The sequence below is a fragment of the Plectropomus leopardus genome, chromosome 16 (genome assembly GCF_008729295.1).
Source record: "Plectropomus leopardus isolate mb chromosome 16, YSFRI_Pleo_2.0, whole genome shotgun sequence".
Taxonomy (NCBI): domain Eukaryota; kingdom Metazoa; phylum Chordata; class Actinopteri; order Perciformes; family Serranidae; genus Plectropomus; species Plectropomus leopardus.
The window spans coordinates 11,056,513-11,074,461 of record NC_056478.1 but is presented as its reverse complement, the minus strand read 5'-3'; the positions used below and the strand labels follow the sequence as shown (position 1 = coordinate 11,074,461).

The window sequence follows — 17,949 nt, the reverse complement described above, 5'->3', positions numbered from 1 at the left end:
GACGATATCAAACAGTCGTCTTGCTTTTCACAATGTGTGCTCTCCATACCTTTCACACTTGCAGCTCAATTATGGGCATTTCCCGTGGTCGCCTGTTGCTGTCGTTATTTTACAGCTCCACGCTCCAGTCCATTAGCAACACCACTGCCAGAGCAGAGCCGATAAACCATCTGGCCAGGCTCCTGAAACAGATAGCAGCCTCTTAATGGAGTGAAAAAGTAAAAGCAATTAATGTCACATTAGCACATCACTAATAAGGCCTGCCCTCCAGCATGCTGTGGCGAGAATAATCGGTTGGTACAGACTGAGATGCATCCCAACAAGCCGTCACTGTGAGCACTGATACTGAGTCATGAACAAGGCCTTGTTAGGAGAGGTAATTTCCTCAGAAAAATGAAACACTTTGAGGTGAAATGATCACTCAAGTGGAATGTAAAGTCAAAGTCAACTTGGTTAAAAATGATCATTTTAACCTGTAATGACTGATTTTTTTGGCCACTTGGGGGCAGCACAACAAGCTGTTATAAAACTGACATATTGTTACTTCATGAAACTGCAACATTAACATTCATTTGCACTTCTAACACATGGACTGTATAAAAATAATGGACGTAACTACCATGGTGCCACCTGTTGGTGGAGTTTGCCATTTTGGCTTTCACCATCTAGGATTTTTGGAGCCCAATCTCATTTCCAGGGTGTCAGATACTACTGCTTTATCTTTAAGTGCCTTGAGATTCACACTGGAAATTCATCCAGGGGACCACAGTTCCTGTCTTTTATGAGCCGACAGTCAATTTTGTTTTAAAACTAATGTTAAGCACCTTATGTATGGTTGTTGTGTTTTGTTGCTTGCCTTCTTTAAAAAACATAACAAAGAAAGCAATGAGCAAATGGGCAAAGAAATGCCCCAAAATTACCTAAAAAAAGTGCCTAAAAATAATTATTCTGTAACACAATTGCAATGAAAAATGTGACTGAAGAAGAACATGTAGCTCTAAACATCACTTTTGTGAGTAGCTCAATAATAAAGCTGCAAGAAAAGCTGAAGTGTGCAGACCTGCCTCTGTTCTATATCTGTAACACAATTTGAAATATATAATTATGATAATCATAAATATAGTTTTCTGGACATTCTTGCTTAGCTTTTTAAAATACTTTGTATATAATTGTCTACACTTCTTGCCAAGTTGCTCATTGCCTTTTAACCACATTTATAAAAGACCTCAAATCAAAGGGTCCAAAGGTTTGAATACTTGTAAAAGGCATCTGAACGCAGCACAAAAACAGTGATATCAATCCAGGTTTCAAAGGGTTAAACAAGAATAGATGTGGTTTGCTTTTTGTTGCAGTGGAAGCAATATGCCACCGTATGGAACATTAATCTGTGCTAAAAATTTGTTTCAAGTTCAATCATAAGATTCAAGCCCTCATGTTTTCTCCTAAGCATCAAAAGGCAGAAATGCAGCTGTGATATTCATATTATATGTCATTTAATCCTCTATAACAAACACGACACATACTGTACAATGACTGAATCCCCCACATTGTTTTCATGACCTCCCTCACTTTCAGCTCTTGTCTTTGAACTGTAATTCAAACTTCACACAACAGCAGCTCCGTCTCGAGAGCTTTCCCCAAAACAATACCCGTCCTCTCTGGCTTGAATGAGACTGGGGTTTAAAGATCTGGCTTAATTGTTGTCTTTTCACTGTGTTTAATTATAAAAAGACCAAAGCACTGTCATTGCTGCTGTCTAATTCCACCATGTTCCGCTAATTATGTTGTGTTAATGGAGCTTTTTCTGTTACGGCGTCACACTCATTAACTGAGCGGTGACACTGCCCTTAATTGGATAAGAGGCCATTAAGTCACTTTTCTCTGATTAAAATTATTGCTTCCTTATAAACATATCCCTGGTTCAAAGCACATGAAACAACACAAGACACAGCTTTCACCATGGTGCGTGTATATAAAAAACAGGATTAAAAGATCATAGCAAGATGTAAAAGTTGCTTTCTATCAAAGTTTTAAATAATCACAAATTTAGAAAGTCTTCTAATCACAGCTGCACATGCCAACACAAAGAAAAATGTGCCCAGTACACAACGGCTCCTTCAATATGAGGCAGAGATGTGTCATTTGCTGCTGCATACTCTGGTTGCAGCTCTATAGGTTTAATAAGGGTCAGTCTAGAAAAGAAGCTCTACAAACCTCCAAAATGTCAGACACTGCAGTATCATCACTCACAGCAAATGGGCTTCTTTTTCCCAGAGTCTCCCTTTTTTGTTGGGATCCTCCTGGGTCCATGGCATGGTAGTGATGCTATGAAGTGATATAAATGTGATTATTTAAAGCAGCTTGTAAAATACAAACTTTCAGGTCAACTGATGGAGCAGCAAACTAATGTCTCAGTGATTTGATTTAATTCATGTAAAATTCAAGCTATATAGCGCCTTTTGTGCAAAATTGCAATACAGGGTGCTTAACAATAGGATTTGGGATTTTGCAGACTTTTTAGGCAAGGTGAGGCAGCTTTATTTATAAAGCACAGAGTACAGAGAGTAGTTGTTATAGAGGTGATACACTGTCTCGTCTAGTCCCTTTGGTGTGAACCAGCAGATTTTTAGAGCGCTGCAATCTGGCTCATTGCAAGTAGTTGCATGTTTCAACTTGTCTTGTCACAAATATTTGGTCTAAAGAAGGCTTGAAAGGTCAAGTGTGTAGGATTTTGTGGCATCTAGCACTGAGCAGAGCTGAAATTTCTCATGTGTGCAAAGCTTTAAATGGAACTATGATAGCTGCATGAAATGCTAGTTTTCCTCCAAAGAGCCAGTGTTTGGTTTCTCCATTTTGGGCTACTGTAGAAACAACATGGTGGACTCCATGGGATGGGACTCACTCTCTATGTATATGTAAAAAGTTTTTTAAGGTAAGAAAACACAACAATTCTTATTTTTAGGTGATTATAAATAAATAAAAACATAATTATGAATATTATATATCATTTCAGTCAATAGATAGCCCTAAATCCTACACACTGAACCTTAAATATTTGTTTTAAAGGTATAATATAATGCACTTCTCCATTTAAAATAAAGCACAATACAGAGAAAAACCAGACTAACACCGATGCTGCTTTCCAATCCCCAGCACCCCTGTTCCCATACCCACACATGCCCTCAATTACCCTATGAGCACCACATGTGCAACATCATTAATAAGATCCACTAATAATGGTGGCGAGCTCCATTGGCCGTGAGTGAGATTTGACTAATTACTGTAATTGTATTGGAGTCATGCTCATTAAATATGAAAATTGTGTTCTGTGAAATGAATGGGTTTTCATGATCACTCTTGTATGGACAGGCGAGAAATAAATTAGAGAACAGTTTCTCGTTGTGCAATTAACTACAGCACACACAGCTACCTGCCACACCCCGCGGTCTGGTAATATAATGTGTGTGTGTGTGTGTGTGTGTGTGTGTGCCTGCATGTAGGGGTGTGTGTGTGGGTGTATTTTTTGGGATGTTTGCCAACTTGCCATTACTTGTTGCTTCTGATTCTCTTTACACATACTGTATGCATGACCTGCTTGCCCATGAAACGTGGAAATGTTAATATTGCACAGAGCATATAATTGCAATTGTAATGATTTTTTTCTTTATCTTTTATTGAGAAGTTTTTCAGCAACATTTAATTTTTTTATTCATTTGATTAAATATCACTTGTAGCTTACATCACGAGTGTTCTCTTCTTCTGGTGTGGTTGTACTGTATTAATGAAGATCGAACATGACAAATATTTACAGAGACTAAAATTCCTTTCATGCATTTTTTTTAATTATCATTATTTTTGACCCATTTATGTGAACCTGGAACTGTTGAATGTGTTTTTTTTTATGATTCTGAAACCATAACCCAGCCCCTCAAGGATGTTGTGATGTTGCGATGTTGTGATCGCAATGCAAAATCAACAAATCCCTGTGAATTCTGTGTGACCTTTTGGTCATTCACTGCAACCTTTTACAAATTTGACCAATCAAATACATTTTCCACAAGCTGCCAAACTGACTTTTTGTTTGAATGCCTCATGTCAACCAACAAAATTTACTGTTTAAAACCATGCAAGGAAGTGATTTGATGTTCTGCACAAGAGTGGGAGTAAACAGTTTTGTACCATGTGCAATATTGTGGTAGCACATTAATAAAATTCATCCACTGATAAACACTTTTAACCCCAAAACACACCTGGAGGATGGTTGAAAGACAGGCAAGACAAATCACCATGACAGAGGCTGTTGCATCCAGATCTAATGCAGGTGCATTAAGGACCAAGATGAGTTAGATTAAATAAGCAGGGTTAGTGGTAATGTTAAAGTAGTTTAAATTGCAAAGTGACAGAGGTGCACTTGTGTGTTTGCATGTCAGATCAAATTGTGTGTATGTGTGTGTGTGTGTGTGTGTGTGTGTGTGTGTGTGTGTGTGAGAGATAAAGAAAGTAGTTTAGAAATGATAAAAAGATTAAAAGTGGTGTAAGAGCTTTGTTTAGCCTTTTTGGTAAAGTTACTATGTTACAATGCTTTTTAATGTTCACTTTTATAGGATTGCTAATTTCATCGCAAAAAACCCTAAAAACATTGCAACATGCTGCACAACGTTTTAGAAAAGCTGCAGTGAAATCATAATTTTGTGTGATTGCTATCAGGGATGCCCTGATTGTTATCAGTCAATACTAATTGCTAATGGAGGTTACATTAAGTTACATTATGATAGATTCAGGCTCTATTCAGTAAAAATTAGTATTGTGTGACGATAAATGATGATATTAATGTGATGTGTTCAAATGAAATTTAGTAAATTTAGTTTTTGGTGAGAAACTGAAATAAATTGTTGTTTGGAGGAGCAACTTAATGTTTTCACAGCAATATGTAACAGACATTAGAGAGGGAGTTATGATTATATTATACGTATTTAAAAAAGTCTTTTGGAGCAGTTATTTTAAAAAATGTTTTTCATGTTAAAGAATGTTGATGGTAATAGTTTCATAAATATGTATGACTGAATTTTTGCTCATTCAAAGATAGTGTAATAAAGGGCCGAATGACTTTAAACATTTACTACAATTACTTTATATAATGAAGATTTTTGTTTCTCTGGCACAAAAGTGGGAATAAATAACAACAAAAACAATATTAACAACAACAACAAAAACATAAGTATCAGTATCCGTATCAGTATTGGTACTGGCTATCAGCTGTTATTTTAAACATCAGTATCATCCAGAATTTCAAAATCGGTGAATGCCCAAACACTATCATAGGTGAAGAAAAGCACTGTTCATTCAGCTAAAATCCCTTTTATATAAAGCATTCATGATATTTCTTGCCATAAGCAATTAGTGGTGAAAAAACTTCCTATCCAAACACAACAGGATGTGCCTGTGACTCTTTACTGTAACTTTTGTTCATACTTCTTTCGATCATCTCGGGGGATTTAAGCAGCTGTCAGGACTCCAGAGCAAAGACGACAGCGTCTGGGAGTGGCTACGTCCCCGAGGAGCAGAGCATCTTTTTTTTCCCCCTTCCCTTGTTTCTGCATGCTCAAGTTGTTTGAGAAATCTTGCAATGCAAATGTGGTACTTACCTTTACCGCCCAGTAACAAAACTGTGTCACACTCACAGGCTCCTGTGAAAGCCCTGATTTTGTCTGAGGAGATATAGAGGTGAGGAGAGGCAGGTAAACAAAGCATAATGTGGAGGTCAAATGCTAATGAGCGCTCCATTTGTTACGTCTGGCTCCCTCCAAAGGCAAAGTAACGGCGTCAGAGGCGCCCAGACATAATAAATCATCCCAATAAATAATAAACTTTAAGATTCAGAGAGTTCATTGTGCCACCTCCAATGAATTTACAACCTGATTTCTCTCATGTGGCCTTATTTAAATTAGCCCATTTTAAGCAGCATGCTTGAGACAGCAAGATGCTTGCAAGTCCATTTTCAGGCCTAATACTCTGCCATATAATTTCCATCTGCTCACTGGTTAATAGGGTAAGACCAGAGAGAACCCCACTATGAACTGTAATGTAACTTGCTTTAGTTGAGATACAGGCCGTAATGCTGCAAGACTTGAACAGATGCAATGCCATGCCGGGTTTGCAGCTGTTGCGAGGCCTTAGAAAACCCACAGCTGTCCCCTCTCTGTCTGAGTCCCAAGTAAAAGGAGACCGAAACACCGACGTGACTGATGAGGTGATGAAAAACCCAAAGAGGCAGGTGGGTGCGGACTATCACAGGTAGTCAAGTGCATATCTGAATCTTTGCTGCACTCCAGAGGCACCGTCACTCAGTCACCGTGGCGGCCCATAGATGGCGCTCAATTCATTTTGAAATGCACCGGCCTTTCTCAGGGCTGTCCATCACAAAGTGCCACAGCAGTGGGGATGAGCTGCGGAGAAAGGCACCCTTACCTGTCCTTGAGCCAGGCGACAGAGGGAGAAAAAAAAAGAGTAGATTCAGCATGTATGTGCGCTGTAGCCGGGAGCCATAAATCATGACCTTCTTCAATTTACACAGGGAGCATATTGATGGTTTCCTATCTCCTTCACTCACTTTCACCTAGTTACATTGTCTAAGACAACACCACTCCGGGTAACCATGACTGACACTTTACAGCCTATTCTCAGCAGACTCTCACCTCAGCCGCTGAATAGTCCTCACAGGAGGAAAAGGAAGGCAGTGGTGACAGTACAAGGTTGCATTAACAGCGTGATCATAGATTTCCTCAAAGAGGTAGGCAACAAGGTTGCCTGATTAACAGACCGCAGTGTGACGGTGTCAATGTCCAGAGAGCAGGCCTGATGTCTGGTGATGATTTAAGGAGAATAAAATGTGGTTTACAGGAAGGAAAGTCACTCTGAGGACAGTGGGTCATGCCCTAATTCTCTTTGACAAGGCTGAAAACAGAGGAAAAAAAAATACTCTCAATCGTATGAGAGAAAAGCTGCAATAATAAGTTCAAGTGATTATGTTTATTCTTGTACTTTCCTTGCAAGCTTTCTTCCTTCATATTATTTCTAAAAACTACTTTAACGGATACCTTGCCAATATTCTTTGTATCATCGTCTTTTATTTATTTAAATGTATTTGACCAGTTTGTGTTCTTGCGCCTTGCATTATTTTCCCCTTGTTTTAATTTTATCCGAGCTATTTTAGGATCAAACTGTAAAACTAAGCAGTGCTGATTTAATATAAACCAAGATTCTGTTACTGTATTGCCTACTTCTCACCTCGATTGTCTTCAGAAATATATTTAGTGCACTGTTTGGCTGTAAAATGAGAATTTGTGAACAAGAAGTGGGTGCTGTATGGCTTCCTGTTTGGAAAAAAAAGGAGGCTAAAAAAAACTGAGATCAAACGTGAAACTAAGCAGCGCTGATAAAATATGAACAAAGATTCTGTTACTGTGTTGCCTATTTCTCAGATGTTTTTAGAAATAAATATTAGTCCACTGTTTAACTGTGAGAGATTCTTTCTTACCATTCAGCGGCCATATTGTTCTCTTGTGGATGAACAGCCGACCTCGCATGTTGTCACTCACCAGCATTGCATTCTGGTTGTGGTAGTTTTTCTACCTCTAGAGCAAAAGCGAATGCCATAGTCCTTTGTCTTTGTTTTCTCTGGCCAAGCAGCAGCAATTTCAGCAGTATTTTCATCCCTCTAGTCATAATCAGCAAAGTTTTACAAAAAGACCATCTTTCTAGCAGTGAATTACTTATTTGAGTGTCAATGGATGATACAGTTGATACACTAACATAAGGTAGCACTGATGTACTGTGCAGAACAATCCACAAGTTAATACCCAGTTGTTATTTCCAGCAATAATACGGAGTGGCGGGCGTAGCCGTGCCAAGTGAATAAATAAAAAATGAAACTGTGACAAGCCCATTTATTTGTTTAATTCAATCTTCTGTTGGGAGATCTTTTCGCTGGACATCATAGTTGATTTTGTTTAAGGGAATGCTTTGTGGCAGGCTGATTAAACACAGACTCACCCCCCCACCACCCCACCCAACCCCCATATTGGCTGAAGTTGAAAGCCCAGTAAATGAAATGACTTCCACAGGATTGCACCACAAAGGAAGAGAGTGTGTCAGATGTGCATTCAGCCAGTGTTGTAGCCAACACAAGGTCAAACGGGACACTGTGTAGACAGCTAACCAACTGACAGTCGGGGCAGGAGGATGCCGTAACACCCCGAGGCACCGTCTTGCAAAAAGTACAAGTGCACATAGACAGATGCACTCGCACATGATTAGTCATGCTGGGCGCCGTTTAGCTGTGCGTTTCATAAGCTGAGATCCGGACGAGGCTGCACTGTTGATACAGTTGTGTCTAATGAAGGCATGATGTTAGCTTTCACTAATATTTTGTTGACACTCATTGAATGAGTGATGTAGAGTAGCCAAAAACAACAGCACATTACAGCAAATGATTAAAAAGTTACTTTATATTACAAACAGGTGGACAAAGGAACTAACAGCCTGTTCAGCTTTGGAGAAAATTATGGAACTTTTACCTTATATAGATATTTAATGATTTTAAAACTAACCTGACAACAATTTTCTTAAAGGTGTGTATGTCTCATTGAAAAAGTCATTTTAATTTTTTCCTTCACCTACTGTACATAATGTTAAAACTCTGTATATTTTCAATGTGCATGGGGGAAATGATAATAAAATATATTTAATCTAATGTAATCATTATTGTAGGGTGAAAACATTGTATCTTGCAATTTTATCTTTGTGTTAAAAACAAAAACTAGTTGATGCTAAATATGCTGTATGGGCTCAAGGATACAGTTTTGTTGAGGGTATCCATGGAGGCAATCACCAAGAGGTGCATGCATCTAGACATCTTTGTAGGCTCTGGGTGACAATCTGCACAAAAAAGCAGAAGAAAAATATGATTGATCTGATACAGACCATGTATTGTCATGTTCAGGTAGAATAAAAAGATATCAGTGTATTTTCCTTTCTTTAAATGTGAATGCAATCCTGAAAAGTGGTAATATATTAAGGGTAACTGATACTTTTCAAGCTGGATCCTATTTTCCAATGTTTTTGTGTCTAAGTGACCGATAGGAACAAACATTTTTGAAATTGGTCTATTTTTGAGCAATAGGGCTGCAGCTGACACCAGCCAATCCAGCTGCAACGCTCTCACTAAATACTGGACACATTTCAGAAATTGTTTCTCCCATTAGTCACTTACAAAAAAAAAAAAAAAAACATGGGGAAATAGGGTCCAGGTTAACTTAAAATGACCCTTTAATTTAACATTAGCATTAAATATGGAGGCATTTTCACCCATTGTTAGCTGGTTTGAAGATACTGAAAGAAATCATTTGCAGTGAATACATAAACCATGTGATTTTATTGTCACTGTACATTCAGTGCACTGTTAGATCTGACTCACTCCAAAAAAAGCATATATTTACACATGGGTACATTAGGCATGAACACAACAAACAAAACACAAGAAAAATGCCACACAATACTGTCCAGTGAAACCCAGCTGTGGTTGGCTTTTTGCTTCCTCATCCCAACATTTTCACATTTATTTCCCCGTCTTTGTCTCCCCAGAACTGTGTGTGCATAGTTACCCTGTCCTTTACCAAGCATGGGGTAAGTTTATAATTAAAATGAACCAAAGCTCCCTTTTAACTTGATTCATACATCACGATTGCTAACATATTGCTTTTGAGGGGAGTAAACCTCTTGGGTAATCACATGTCTATGGTACATACACCTAGCAGGGTCCTTTATACACCGCGGACCACAACGGCCAGGGAGGTTCCTCCATGTTTTATGTAAATCTCGTCATCTCAGAGTGCATGGAGATAAGATAAGTCCGCAAATGGAACAGCGAATAAGCAGCTTTCTCCTCCGAGGAATGTGCTCCCCAATTGCAGCAGGTTCATCTACATTTTTTTTAATACCCAGTCAGTGATGTCACTTTATTTCTGTGCCACTGATTCCCAGGAGGGACCCATGGCCCGTTTCCAAACCCAGTGTAATTTTCAAAATATGAATTGAGGTATAGGGTCTAGACTACTTCACTCGCTATACGTCCCGCTGTGCTGATAACCAAAATCGATGACAACACAGAGTGTGTGTTTCAGCAGTGAGAGACACAAAGACACAGAAAAGAAGAAGATATCCCACCGTAGACCAAACACATGACTTCATACAGTGATTTATATCATACAGCTACTCAGGTGGGCTCTAAGTGTGTGTGTTGCTGATACATCATGAGAAATTCATTAAATTAAACAATCATAGCTACATCAATGCACAGCAGCTACAGTATAGTATGGTGAAATATACATTTGCAGCGTACAACACTGTACAGTTTGTCCACGTTGTAAACAAAAGCACAACTAAATGTCAGTCTGAAGCTCCACGACACAACGAACATAGGTGGCCATATTCGCCTTGCATAGCCCAGTGATCGCTCTTGTTATGAAACTATTACAGACACCCGTGAAATCGCCTCTGTAAAGGTTTAGACAAACCCTCCCCGCCGTCAACCGAAATAAAACGTCTCTCGTCCCTAAGGTAGAGCCAAAGCAGAAATTTAATTGCTCCATTTCTATTGAGAATTTCAGCTTAGGAGACAATTAGAATTAATTGGATGTAGTACAACCGTTTTAGAACTCTGAAAATAAATTAAGCATTTTTCTTTTATTTTCTTATATTAATTTGGGAAGAAGGGAAAAGTTGGGAAACAATTATCTGCCATCAGTCTTCAAAGTGCACAGAGGAGAAGGTCAGTTTGCCTGTTTTGGCCAAAACGTGTTCATCAACACTCTTTTAAAGGTCCAGTGTTTAGGATTTAGGGGGATATATTGGCAGAAATGTAATTATAATATGTTTTTTTAAGTGTATTATTACCTAAAAAATTACCTTAGAACAAGGCGTTTATATCTACATAGGGAGCTGGTCTTCGTCATGGATGTATTGAGAGACCTGGAGACAGCATCCGATTCCTATGAATATTACCCAGTGGTGCATGACACCCAAAAGGTCAATTTATGTGGTATGAACATTATGGAGCCCGTGGAGCGAATGCACTTGAGAATTGCAGCAGCCAAGCGTGGCCGAGCGGCTAACTTCCACCGTCTCAATGGCTTACTTCTGGTTTAGCCCTTTGCTAACTTGAATGGGGATAAAATGATATAATCTTGCATTTCTTCTAGACTTTAGAAATGTTATCAGGCCGATTTAATCGAATCCTGATAGGAACACAAGTAATTTTTCAGGGGTTTTTACGCTCAAAAATATGTATCCACTGATTTACAGACTCTTTTTCACAGTTAAGTCCATGGGAAAAAGTCTTTTTAGGCACCATGACATCACGCAATGGATCCAGATAATGTAATTCCACTTTTTCACCACTATGTAAAATTGGGCTCAAAGCATGGCGCTACCCTAGGACACTGGTCCTTCGCCACAGAACCACCTTGTTGCACAGCCATGTTTCTGCAGTAGCCCAGAATAGACAAGAGGCATACCTGTTTTAACGTTTTTGCGTGGGCCACCACAGTTAGCAGCCCCTCTGCGATGAGGAGCATTGGAAAAACACTGATTAAGCTGTAGGCCTGTCTGTTGGCCTGTCTCCGACAGCTGTGAAAAAAACAAACAAAAAAACCCAACTGATTTGTGACATGAGACGCCTTTGTTCAGTTTTTAATGATTATTTTTTTAATTTCGGTTTAAATCACTGGGTCTCTTTGTTTTGGAGAGGACAAGAACTCTGCAGATCGTTTGGCTGCTGGTACAAAGCTCCTGAATGTCTGAATCTAAAGTTATTAGAGAAAAAAGGCGAGCACACAGTAGCAGGTGCTGGGCCGGCGGACCATCTCAGTTTAGAGAGGAAGAGACCTTTGCAGTTAATTCAGCCCCTGTTAAAAACCTTCTGAACATCTGTGAAGTTATCTGACAAAAAAAAGAAACATCTGACCAATGAACACTAGAGGAATTCTAAATTCGAGAAGTTTCAGCTGTTTTCAAGCTGCAAGCCTCACCACAAGATGCCAATAAATCCTCCTAAATCTTACACACTGCTCCTTTATACTACAGTAATATGAAACACATCACTTTTTTATGGCAGACTGCCCACAGCATCTCATATTGACAAAGATGCTTAATCAATGCACAAATTGGCTGAACAAAAAGAAAGAAAGTTTTCATTTTGTTTAGCTGTTTGCACCATGGTAGGTTCAGAAGATGCTCACAATGAATGGATGCACAGCTGGACGATTAGCAGGATGAAGGTACAACCTTTAATGCTGTCAATAACAGCCATGTTGACTGGTTGGCTCAAAATGCAGTTTTTTCCATTATTTGAAGACTTTGGTTTGCTTCTGTACAGTGATGACACATCCCTCATTGGGGATGGATTAGCTGGCTACATATTTGGAAAAGAGCATCATGGGAACTGTTTTATCTACTGTCTTGGGTTATAATTATCTATGCATTACATTACAGTGAATCAATAGTGTCTGTTCCTGTGGGGATCATTTCAAGTGTAGAAACTGGCCTGAAGTTAGTGGTCGCCTGACTTAGTGTTTACTTTTTGTTTGGGCAGAAGCTAATGGCACTTTAATCACTTAAAGACTGCTTTAAAGTGTTAACAAGGGACAACATTGGTCTCACTAAAATCCTACGAGCAGCTGATTATTGTACTAGTTTGATCTTATGATAACATGTTTATAACTGTATTACATTATTCTGATTGCTTTCTTTGAATAATTTGGCAACTCGCTAACAACTGATAGATATAACCCTATAAAAGTTAGCTATCACTTCTGGAGTATACAGATTTATTACTTATTTTTCTTTTTTTGCAGAAATGAAAATACACTGCCAGTCTGAATGATGAGCAAAAAAATCTGTATTCCTCAGCGAGCTAAAATGTCATTATAATCTCTGCCAAGGAGGTTCATTTTGTTTGTTTGTTTGTTTGTTTGTCAGCAGGATTACGGAAAAACCACTGGCCTGATATTCCTGAAACTTGGTGGAAGAGTGTAGCATGGGCCAAGTAAGTACCCATTCAATTTTGGAGTGGATCCCAATCATGGAGCGGATACTCAAACTATTTTTAACTTTTGTTCCCATTGTGGGATCATTTGGCCTTGGCGGAGGTCTGCGCTCTCTGAGAGCCCTTCTCAGTGTTGTTGTTGCCCTTCTCAGTTTCATTTTGAGGAGTAATTTAAGTTTTTTTCAGAAACACAAGTGTCATTATATTGTTTCACAGCGCAGTCCGCAGAAGGAAAGGTTGGCATTGTACGCTTCTGCAAACCATGAATACCTTGCATTCATCATACCAACATTTCTAAAGTAAGGTAATATATAAGGTGATCTGTCATTGGGAGATGGAGATGGGTTGCGTATCATCTGGGCGAAACAACTGCCAAGCTGCAAACCACCATTGGAGGCCAACGAACAACAAAACCTGTTGTTTTTTGGCAACCCTCCATCAGTGTTTTCAACAGCACATGACAGCATTTCCACAGGTGTTTGAGCCATCGAACATAGGTATCTTAAGCTAACCATGATCTTTTCTTAACCAAAACCAACTCATTTTTGCCTAAACCTAACCACACGTAAACCACAGCATTGTTGAGAACGTAAAGTTTCAACGTATCTGTTATAAAATAAAGTGCAAATGTAATGTATCAGTGGTTTACAGAAACATTCAATGCAACTTTTTCCTGGTGATTTAAACCTGTAGTCATCTGTGATTTATCCAAATAGATTTAAACGCTGCTGTCTTACCCAACTTGCCCTGAAACTGGTGAAAGTAATAAAAAGGAAGCATCATCTGTCAAGCTTAAGCTGGTGCAGTAGTGTGTACTTGCATGTGAAAACATCTTTATTTAATGAGTATTTATGGGTTTTGGAGTTGCAAATGCAATTTTAACTTGTTTTAGGGGATGTCAGTTTAGAGTGATTTTGCTTTCAGTAGACCGACACCCAAAAACCTCTAACTAATCGGAAAGTTTTTCAAGAGAGATAAAAAAAACAAACAGAAAATGATGCGAAATGCAAGAGGCCTTTAATCTTATTTCTGCGCTCCACTGACTCATTGAGCTTTAGTGCTGCATTTCAAAGCACTATGGTGGTGGTTAAAATTTAATGTTTTGTAACATAAATATTTTGCCTTTTTTACATTTTCTGTTGGCTTTGCTGACAGATGGCCTGCTTATTGCATTAACATGCTGAAACATGGGGCCCATCCTCTGGTCTGCACTGGTTAGTTGAAATTAGCCTCGGCCACTCTGCACTACGCACCAACCAGAGCTAGCTAGCTGCAATGCTTATTCTGCGATTATAGCAGAAGCGATACTAGCTAGCTCCCACTCAACTTGGGTGGTGCGCAAGAGTAGTAGCAGCGAGCTTAACAGTGCAGCATCATTATCAGTTTTGAGACAGCACGTTTAAATCCCGATCCCTCCAGGGAGGAAAACAATCCACTGTTCTCCAATGACTTTGTATTACATGAAGGTGACTCCCTGACATTTATGTCTGCTAGAAAACAACAAAAAATTGTCTAAAAGCTTTTGTGTGGTGGAACAAAACATTACCATCAGTGCAAATAACTCAGAACTAAGTTTTGTAAGCTGCTGAACTCAAAAAAATTTTTTTTAAGAAGACAAAAGTGGATACAGAAGTGAGGGATCAGCAGTGACAACAGGGGGGGAACTGTGGGATCCTGACACTTAGTGAACCTTGAGCAGCAATTATTTTGCGAGTCTGACCGGGCAAACTGTGGAGGTTAAAGCTAACTATTACTTTTTACCTCTCTGGGAGACCATAATTTGCTAAATCAACCTTTTGACATGGTTATATCTAATGTTTTTAGCTATAGCTTCAGGCATTTTTTTAGCGTTTCAGTCCTTGTTTGTATATTGTGGCACCGATAGTTTCCCCTGGTGGGTGTAGCTTCCAGAGTATGACCGGCTGCACTCTGTCTCTATAGTGCTAAAAGCATACTACTGCTTAGAGTAGCAAACTTAACCTATAGCCCGACATGCCTAACAATTAAAAAATATTCTTAGTAGTTTGCTGATTAACAGTTGACCATTAACATCCCTAACTGGAGTCAAGTTTCCTCTCTGTGAGTCACACTATCTAACCTTTTGTCCACACTGAGAACAAACTACAGGAGATGTTTAAAATTAAGATGAATCTAGCAAGCAGACTTTGGTATCACACAGGACTTTGACCAAAAACAAACTAATGTGATTAACTGTGGAAATAATGTGATCAATATAGTGACACTTGTTGTTTGAGCAAACTCAACAAAGGGGGCTGGATAAAAGAAAAAGCAAAACCTACACAATATAATGCAATCTAATATGCCACCATTGCAAACTTAAAAATGAGCAGAGAGCCAAATCAGCACCTATGTGACACAAACTGAACATTTTAAACTAGGGATGCATGATAACATCAGCACAAAGACTTTAAAATGAAATATTGACATCTGCCGGAAATAAACGTTTGTGCCGATCTGACAGGCCGATAAGATGACTCTTTATTTGTGCACCATTAGTTCGACAAAATTGGTCAAAATCGCCCTGATTGTGGCTATTTTCAGGACAGTCTCAGAGAGAGCATTATCCAAGCCTGTTTAAGTAGGAGGAATTTAAAATTTTTTTTTAAAATGTTATATAAAAATAAATATGACATATTCTACATAAAACTCAAGTTGGAGTAGTTTTCGTATTTTGACCAATGAATGTACCTGCATCTGCCTGTGCGCCATCACGACAAGGGTAGGCATGATATGTAAATTGCACTTCAGGAGAATATTGATTTTCTCTGTAGTTAGGAGGGAAAAAAAGTGCATATATTGGTATCGGCATCGGTAACTAACCAAAATGAGTTGGAAAATATCGGCATATCAGATATCGGCAAAATATCGTGCATCCCTACTATAAAATTCACAACGGTAGTATTTGTTGTAGGCTGTATTACAGAGTAAATTAGATTGCATTAAATTGCATAGATGTTGCTGTTATTGTACCTGCGTTTAAATATTATAAACCTTTTTTTAATTCGTCACAGTTTAAAATTATCAGCACAGACTGTAGCTTATTGTGTATCCTTCACAGTTTGTATAGTTGCCAATATTTGCTGAACACAGACAGAAGTGAAGAGTGAGTTTAGTGTCTATGAGCAGAAACCACTCACTGAGACTCCGAGCTCGCTTGTTCAACACCCATTATTGCCACGTTATTCATAGATGCTTAGTGCAAACTCTTGTGAACTATGATCTCCAGCCAACCATTGTCCTTCGGTAAGCACCAAGTTGACTATAACCGCTGAGTCGATGAAGCTACTACGAGGTAAATATAGTACGAGGAAATCGAGAATCTTACAGACCCGTGGTGGGCGCCACTTTCTTTGATGACGAATATAAGAATATGTCGAACAATTCTCCCCTCCCGCCCAGTGCAATTTCACACAATATACAGTACACATATTATATGTAGACCAGTTAGAGACTATTGCTTTAACAACTGAGATTAGAAAATATGAAAGAAAGAAATACATAATGTGGCTACGTAGCCGTACGGCTCTTTAGGACATTTATATTAACACACTTTGATTTTGAGATGAAAATAAGATAAGAAACAAATTCACAGAAGCCTCAGGTGATATAGAGCAACGGGTCTCTGGTTATAACAAGACCGCGGCTGCCTGATTTCTGTACACAACATCTTTATATACATCATCATGATCCCGTGTGACTCAGGTTGATATTCACCCTTTTTTAAAACCATTTCAAGTCCCTTTTTTATGTTTATTACTGTTTAAAAGTTAAAATGACTCAGTAGTCCAAGCTTCATCCTTTTACTGTCAATTGGCACACCACCTTTATCTTTTATGGGCTGTCCCTCGCCTCCCGTTGGGTGATGCAGCTGTCTGTCAAACATCTGGCCCGGGTGTCAAGCCTTGGCCTCCAGCATCTCGAGGAATAGTTTGTGCATGGGGACTTTGCCCTGCATTTTGATGCTGTAGAAGTGCTGAACGGCCTTGGTGGCGGTCTGACGGAGCAGCGGCAGGGTCATTAGCAGCTTGCCCGCCCGCCGAGGGTCCTCTGGATGCTGGGAGCCCTCAAAGTCCTGCAGGGCCTCGTGGAGAGAATCCTGGAGCCTTTGGACGGCCTCGATGTTCTCTATGTGCATGGAGTCTGGAGCAAGAAGAGTGGTGGGGGGAGAAAGAGAAGAGAAGATTTGAAGTGTTAGGACTGAATGTCCCTCAAACTGAGGTTATTCAACAGTACACTCCAAATCGAGTGTTATGAGAAATCAGCAGCAAGATGGCTGCGCAAGCAACAAAAGAAACCCACAAATGCATTTTCTCTGTTAATAAAGATTTGAAAATTCCAATAACCCATGTATAATCTTAGTTTAAACGTGATGTATGTAACTCTGGAGAAAGACAAATTCAACAATTGGGGTAGTCGACGATACAAAGTCAGTATCTGACGACCTGTGAATCTGTCTCCAGTTATGTGCAGCACTTTCAGTGTTGTTTTAATGTATAACGGTCCTTTTTTTATAATTAGAGTAACAAAAAAAATTGCTTGTATGCGGATTACTTGATAGAGGTAGCTTTCTAGTTAAGACTGCATTATAATTGCTGATGTGTGCATGACAGTCCCTCATTTTGACAAAATCTCATGTTAAATTCCCTGGCTTTGATGGCTTACGATGCCTGAAATTTAGACCAGCAGTAAAGTTGCTGCACTTGTTACTGCTCCTCTTATTTAAGTGCGGACTGTAAGGGTCAGAATACGGATTGCTAACGTTAGCCTACAAATGAGTGACCTGAAAATGAAGCTGTGTTCTTTTTTATTTGATGACTTGTTTTATC

General features: G+C 39.1%; 1 protein-coding gene across 1 annotated transcript in view; it reads right to left on the bottom strand.

The window, feature by feature from the left end:
- Positions 1–17,018: 17,018 nt before the first annotated feature.
- The window catches only part of LOC121955513 (steroid hormone receptor ERR2-like), a 46,569-nt gene continuing 45,638 nt past the window's right edge, over positions 17,019–17,949 (bottom strand). The window contains exon 7 of the mRNA XM_042503509.1: positions 17,019–17,263. Within this exon, the coding sequence (XP_042359443.1) occupies positions 17,019–17,263 (245 nt within the window). The remainder of the gene's footprint in view (positions 17,264–17,949) is intronic.